Source organism: Branchiostoma belcheri, unplaced genomic scaffold, assembly GCF_001625305.1.
Source record: "Branchiostoma belcheri isolate BF01 breed outbred unplaced genomic scaffold, Haploidv18h27 scaffold19, whole genome shotgun sequence".
Lineage (NCBI taxonomy): Eukaryota > Metazoa > Chordata > Leptocardii > Amphioxiformes > Branchiostomatidae > Branchiostoma > Branchiostoma belcheri.
The window spans coordinates 3,584,737-3,592,358 of NW_017803379.1; the positions used below are offsets into that span (position 1 = coordinate 3,584,737).

General features: G+C 43.2%; 2 protein-coding genes across 2 annotated transcripts in view; one reads left to right on the forward strand and one right to left on the reverse strand.

Moving 5' to 3' along the window:
- The first annotated feature begins 355 nt into the window (after window positions 1-355).
- On the forward strand, window positions 356-7,494 carry LOC109467842 (guanine deaminase-like). Its single transcript, XM_019765928.1, has 15 exons — window positions 356-494; window positions 2,022-2,155; window positions 2,283-2,368; window positions 2,719-2,890; window positions 3,333-3,420; window positions 3,589-3,691; window positions 3,878-3,905; window positions 4,154-4,261; window positions 4,582-4,689; window positions 4,948-5,045; window positions 5,244-5,311; window positions 5,493-5,642; window positions 5,809-5,927; window positions 6,310-6,337; window positions 6,696-7,494. Exons 2-15 carry the CDS (start codon window positions 2,060-2,062, stop codon window positions 6,758-6,760), a joined length of 1,317 nt encoding a protein of 438 aa, XP_019621487.1. The 5' UTR covers window positions 356-494; window positions 2,022-2,059; the 3' UTR covers window positions 6,761-7,494.
- LOC109467778 overlaps window positions 7,207-7,622 on the reverse strand; it is a 2,051-nt gene continuing 1,635 nt past the window's right edge. Inside the window, exon 2 of the mRNA XM_019765830.1 lies at window positions 7,207-7,215. Coding sequence (XP_019621389.1) covers window positions 7,207-7,215 — 9 coding nt within the window. The remainder of the gene's footprint in view (window positions 7,216-7,622) is intronic.

Below are 7,622 nucleotides of genomic sequence, written 5' to 3' on the forward strand. Positions count from 1 at the left end.
AAGCGCTTTACACTAAAACGTACGTCGTAAGTAATGATTTAGAGTTTATTCCAAACCAAACATACAGAAATCGATAATAAGTCTAGCGCTTTCTCTTTATCTATGTACAATAAACGTACGTGCATCAATGTGAAGCTAAACGTCCTTATAACATCGATTCATAGATAAATTGTGATACATATTGTACCATAGCTAAGACAAGGCGTGAAAGCTATCATTAAATCCCCTGTCAAACGTATCACACACTATTTCATACACAGTTATATTGGATCCATTGATCACAGCAAACTGTCGGCTACCTGTACTGCAGACCGACTTCAGCATACTAAAGTCAACGGTGTCAATCAAGACTCGGCTCCGCCCACTTTCACAGTCAAACACCTGAACCTGCTTGTTGCCGATATCGTCTGCCACCACGACTAGCTGAGTGTTACGAAGTGAAGTTATCCCTATGGGTCCTGACTGTCTCTCTATGTCCTCCATTTGAAGTTTTCGTAAGTATACACCGTCGTTTGAAATCACCTTGACGCAGTGGTTCATATAGTCCGTGACGACCAGCTCTCCGTCTGGAAGAAAGTCGGCCCTGTGCGGGTACTGGAGGTTTGAGTCTCCCCTGACCTTTGTCCCGAATGTCCAAACAATGGACCCGTGCAGTAAGTGGATCGATACTTATTGCTGGCTGACGTCTGTCACCACAGTCCGACATTCTCCATGTGTGTAACGTGCCAGGCCCCAAGGTTTCTCGAAAAAGTCCTGTCCAATGGTGTTGACTAGGCGGCCTGTTGTACCGTACACTTTGACCACGGCGTCACTAACGTTTCTGTCGGTCACGTACAGGTGGCCCCTCCCTGCGTCAAGGGCGATTCCAGACGGCGTCAACGACCTCTTACCTTGATGCATGTAGCTTGACTTGTCTAAATTTGTACAAAAAAGCACGAAATACTAGCATTGTAAACAAGAGGCACTTCTTGTTTGTACAAACTCACATAGAGTAATTGGGAATATAACAACTCACTTCAAACGAATCACAACCAAATATATAGTGAGGAAGTAGGGGCTTTGAATACAATGTTACAGCTGCTGAGCTCGGAGACTACCACTTTACTGACCCTTTGCATGTTTGGGCAAGCCAAATCATTACCCGACTACATAGACATGGTACGAATGTTTGTTTGCCCCGAAGTTACATAGTGCTCTGAATTCCGTGACAGGTAAATGTCACAGCCAGTGGTACCCGAATTGATATAATCTGTTACGTACAACTAATATAACCGGTCCAGGTCACCCTGTACTACAAGGAGACCAGCTCTAGACGGACGTCATTGAGGTAAGTTTACGCCTGGCAATCTTTAAGGTCAGTCTCAAGTTAGGGTTTCTTTGGCATATAAAGCATTAAAGACAGCTTGAGTGTAAACGTGAATGCTGTATCTTGCAAACCTGTTTAGAAAAAGAAAGGTCGGATAGGGTGTTCGATTCATAAACAAAATGGTGGTTCACGGTGGCTGTGACGTGGTAGCAGTGAAATGAAAAAGGGGTGTAATACCTAAATATGGTACGTTATTACCTTCGGATACGGAGGTATTGTTGTCAGTGTGTTTGTTTAATTGTGTGTGTGTGTGTGTGTATTGTCTCTCTCTCTCTCACTTTCTGTGTGTGTGTGTTTCTCTCTCACTCTCTCTCTCTGTTGTCTCTCTCTCTGTGTCTCTCTCTCACTCACTCACTCACTCTGTGTGTTTGTGTGTGTGTGTGTGTGTGTGTGTGTGTGTGTTTGTGTTCTCTCTCTCTCTCTCTCTCTCTCTGTGTTCTCTCTATCTCTCTCTCGCTCTCGCTCTCTCTCTCTCTCTGTGTGTGTGTGTGTGTGTACATTTAGTCTTTTGGCCTACATGAATCCAAGATACCGTGCCGGAGGGCATCATGGCTGGTGATACCATATAACGGTAAACATTCTGCTTGCAAATATTACCCTCTTTTTCAAAAATTATTTAGTCAGAGGATTATCCTGACTTTCATATGCACTGCAGTTGAGAACGATTTCGGCCCAGTCTGCGAACCGGAGGGCATGAAGGTGTATCGTGGAACACTGGTGCACGCCACCAAGGAAAACCCCATGGAGATCCTCAGGAATGGGGTCATTGGGGTCGACACATCTGGGAAGGTAAGTCGGCCATCAGTGAAGTATTTACTTCTATCATGAATATAGGAACAGTCATATCATAACAATCTAGTCATAGCATGTGTGTGCTGCTTTTTTCTTATATGGCACTGGTTTGGATTTATTTTAGATTCTGTTTGTGAAAGACGATGACTCTATTGAGAACCTTGCTGTGGAGATTGGCTTCAATCCATCTGTGCACAACCTGACTAACAGGTAATTTTATAGGCCATTTCACATTTTTAGATTGTACTTGATATCGTCGTAGTTTAAAAATATATAGCATAACGTTATGACCCATGTTTTACATTCTACCGATAGCCGTCGTTTAGCGTTGTTTGTGTTTTTTTATGTAAATCAACAAAGATAGCTGTTGAAGAAACTCACCATGAATTTTCAGTCGATCTCGTCGACCCCCATAACATGACTACGCTAACTTTCCGGAAGCGCGATGACGTCAGAAGTGAATCAAAAGAGGCGGGACGGCTTCATGGAGGAGCGAAATTGCCTATTTCTAGTTTCATGTCAGTTTATTTATTTATGTACTCTATGTTGTTGTATTGCAGCCAGTTCATCATCCCTGGTTTCATCGACACGCACATCCACGCGCCCCAGTACCCCAACACGGGCACCAAAATGGACCTCCCGCTGTTAGAGTGGCTTCTCGCCTACACCTTCCCGCTGGAGGCAAAGTACAGCGACCTGGACTTCGCACGGGATGTCTACAAGAAAGTCGTGGTAAGATCCTGGCTTTATCCCAAAACGTTTTGCTAGGCGTTCTACAGAGAGCGTTGGGCGTCCTAAAATGTTAACAAATCCGTAAACGATGTTTCATGGATCCAATGTTCTAAAATGATTTCTGGCAACTTTTTTTTGCCAAACCTTTTTTTCATTCGTACGCTCGCATCTTTTGGGATTCCCTGAGGATTTCATCCATATATCCATATAATCTAATCAACATTTCCTTACTTTCATGTTATATTTACCTGTAATTAGCCTCCAGGCAATAAAACTTTACATAATCCATTGTCTGGTCCCAGCGTTGACTAGAGACGCTGATTAGGTCTGTCCTTGGTGCTGAACTCATCTGACATCGATTAGGTCTCCCTCTTATCATTGTGAAAGGGCGGGTCTGTATCCTTTGAAGACTTTCCCAAAAGCTTGTTCTTTTTCCTTGTAGCAAAAAACGCTGTCGTGTGGCACCACAACTGCCAGTTACTTTGCGACAACCCACAAGGGGGCATCCATGGCTCTGTGTGACGCTGCGGGTAAGAAAGAGCTTCATGTTTCAATCAAAATATAAGGCATTCAAACAGAAATATAACTGTTCACGGAATTAACGTAAGTGTTCCGAGTTTCACAAGATTGAATCTTGTTCCTAAACGTTATGTTGTGTCTTGTCTTAAACGTGTGGTTTTGTATTGATGCACCTTTAGAGTCTTGCGGCCAGAGGGCGCATATAGGGAAGTGCAACATTGACCAGAACCTTCCGGAACAGTATTGTGAGGAGACAGACGCGTCACTGAGGGACACAGAGGAGTGAGTCTCCTCATACCCATGTACACTTCAAATTTGAACCTGGAAAAACAGTATGAATTTATAAAATCAAGTTGACTTGTACTCCGGGAATCTTTCGTGGATATGAGCACGAGAACATAAAAGCATTACTTGCTCAGATTATGTACTCATGCAACGTAACAGTCACCTAAGTGTTTGTCATTTCAGATTCATCAATGAGGTTCTTAGCAGAAAGGTACGCCTTATTCTTCTTGTTTGTGTTGCTTAGCGTTATACATTGCCAAACATTGAAATATTTTAATTCACGAAATAATGTGTGATTGTGATTTACTTCCACTTTTCAACATATAGGCAGTGGAGCGGGGTTGATTCAACTTATTTTATAAAGCGAAAAAATTTACTCAATGTATCGTCATGATGTTACAGAATTCATCTTTAAGGTTTGACGACCACCTACAGATGTTTCACACGTGATTTTTGCAGAACCCCCTGATCACGCCGGCCATCACGCCCAGGTGGGCCGGCTGCTGTACCCCGGAGCTGATGTGTGGACTGGGAAAACTGGCCCAGAAGTACGACCTGCCCATACAGGTCAGAACAAGAAGATAGCCTTTGTAGTGGCCCCATGTTTGATTAGTCTCCACCAGACTCCAGACCTGCAAGAAAAGTGGACCCTCTCTGGCCGGCTAACTCTCCTGGCCAATTATATCCCTTTTATTTTCTTACGCCGATTTCTACTATTTATTCAGGGATAGAGATTAGTGTTTGAAGACAACTAGACAACGAACAGTTGCCAAAGAACCCATCAAAGTTACATGTAATGGTTGTAAGATTGGTTGTAAGAAACAAACAAAAATTGCTAACAATCCTGTGCATTCCTGACTTGTCAGTTTTCATGCCCTGTCCTTCAGAGTCACATGTGTGAGAGCCCTGCAGAGGTAAAGTTCGTGACCGAGCTGTTTCCACAGTATGACTGTTTTACGGACGTCTACGACAAGTGTGGCATCTTCACCAACAAGGCCAGTATATCAGATTTCCAGCCATCTATACGTGCTTTAAGTTTTTCTTTTACTGTTATCCAGCAAAAGAAATGGTTCGAAAAATGTTCGACCAGCTCCTTCACAAGGAATGTGACCTACTTTCCTGACGCGCACTGCTCTTCGGGATGCGTGACGTCAGGAGCAGGTCAAAGGTCGATAGAAGTCGATACCGGCCGACGTCCCGTGTCAATGTGGGTTGATTAGCGTACTTACTGTGTGTTGTGTATGCTCCAACAGACCGTCATGGCGCACTGTGTCTATCTGACGGAGTTTGACGTTGCCCTGATGAAGGAACGAGGTGTGGGAGTGTCACACTGCCCTAACTCCAACCTGTCGTAAGTCCAAAAATTGATATCCCTGCTTACAAACATTTTCCCATACACAGGGTATTGCGCGAGACTACCAGAAATGACATTTAGCTGATTGCCCACAAAGTAAAAGATTGTACCACCCTCAGTTAATGTCTTTATAACATAAAAGTATTTTATAAAACGACATGAACAACAATACATGTTCTTTTTTCTATCCTGCAGACTCCGCAGTGGAATGATGGACGCTAGGGCACGGCTCGACAGAGGACTGAAAGTTGGTTTGGGGACAGGTGAGTAGCTGTGAATGCTGATACGAAAGAATTCCTCACCATTTACTTCACAGCCCTATTATAAACTATCTACTAGTATGTTTGCTAGTACAATGTAACAGAGATGAATGCCACCCTAACTTGTGATCATACACACAAATGCGAGGGAAGGATTTTAAGTTGCTAACGGTCTGATCTACAGATGTGTCTGGTGGGTGCCACCCCTCCATGCTGGACGCCATCCGCCTTGCCATCCACACGTCCAACGCCATCAGCATCCAGCGGCCGCCCGACTACAGACCCATCTCCTACCAGGATGCGTTCCGCATGGCCACGCTAGGGGGCGCTGAAGGTAAGGTCAATACCTCCAATTTTCGTGAAACAATTTTTCGTACGAATCCTCACTCAAATTTTGTATCTTAATCACACATATGCGAGGTTTAATGGATAGTCTCCTACTTTAATCCGTTGATGGATATTCTGAATGGATAGATGTTAATGCCGTTGCTTTCGTTAAGTATTGGCCCTGGACGATACCATCGGGAACTTTGAAGAGGGGAAGGACTTTGATGCTCTTCTGATTGACATGGAGAGCCCTTCCAGCCGTGTGGACACCTTCGACTTCCATTCTATCGAGGTAAATGGTCGTATGTTTTCTAAAACACCAGGATACCAAAACGCACGACAATCCGTCAACCGAATCCTCCCTCGAAGATTTTTTTCAAGAAACGCTCCTGCGGTTTCAGAACAAGCCGCTAGGGGGTTTAAATGTCCCTTCTTTCTGAGCAAAAGAGCTATCTACCATCCAGAATGCTTGACCCTAGCATGTCCAGATCTTGACATATAAAAACCAGTTCTACTGCAGTACCATAACAAGCCGCCAGCCCCCCCCCCCCAATGTAAGCTTTTCTAGGTCTCATTAACACCTACCAAGTTTCATGACACAACGCTTCTTGAGTTATCGTGCTAAACCATGTATTAAATGTTACTTACAGTTTTTTTTTTAATTTTCCCATCAGGATCTTGTACAGCAGTTCCTGTTCATGGGTATGTGGCCCGTTTATTTTAATACATAATGAAAAATGGAACAGTCTCAAAATTGCACTCGGACTGTTCTAGTCTTATATGACTTTTCCTATTGATACTAGTTGAGGTACTGAGATTTTCGTCAAAATTTATTACATTGTCTAAAATCATGTACAGTTTGCGCCATCATAAAATACTGTAAAATAACATGTAACATGTAAAATAAGAACTACGTACTATGCAAGAATTTTACAATCAGCCCTCTGTGTTATATGTTAACCACAATGAAAACTAATTTCACTCTATCTTCCATACTTTGAATACCGCCTCTTACCGTGTAAATAATGTAATGATCATGATTTATTAATTTCTATTGCAGGTGATGACAGGAACATCCAGGAAATCTATGTCTGTGGGCAGAAGGTCGCTGAGCATGGGAAGTAGGGTCAAGGTTCACGTCACAAAAATTGGAAGGAATTTTGATGACGTCAAACACTGCGATTTCCCAACTATTCACAAACTGCAAATTCATCATATGTTGATGAAAGTTACTCTCATGACAACAGATGTAAATTTCCTCGATTTGTGAAGTAAGGGAACAATTAATAAGAAGTTAGCTGGATCTTCATTGGCTCAAGTTGATAACTGTCTTGCACATTAATATTTTACCCAACCCAACCTATTGCTGATATTCCAGATATCTCTAACTTGTGAATAACACATAAGGCCTATTCAACAAGCACCGGGGCATCATGACAAGGGTTTTTTCAAGTGATCATGAGTCAGCACCAACCAATGACAGTCCGCCGGTTTGAACATTAGACTGTTGACAGTTCCGATCACAAGACACAAACGCCCCTGACTGAGCTAGCATTAATGACTGTACCAGTCTAGACATGCTTGCATGGGATAAAGATCAGCTGTCTACATATATTTTGACATCATCCAAGTACTGGCACTTGTTTCGCCGGGTCCTATTAATTTTGTGAGGTCCTCCTATGCATGCATTTGGTATGGGGAATTGATTTTTATCTAGACGCCCTTTCACCTAAAGCAGTGGTAAGCGCGCCACTTGTCGTACCACCTGCCATACGAACGGCAAGCCTCGCAGTTCCTCGCTTGTACGTTGGCCGTTACCTTCTGGGCGACCATCTCTTTGGCGATATCCGCACCACCCCCTACAGCGCCAGTTACGAAGCTCATTCCTACATCTGTAAAATAATCGCCCGCGCTCATTTTCTCCTTCCCAATGACTTTGCCTGCCCCCCTATATATATATATATATATATATATATATATATATATA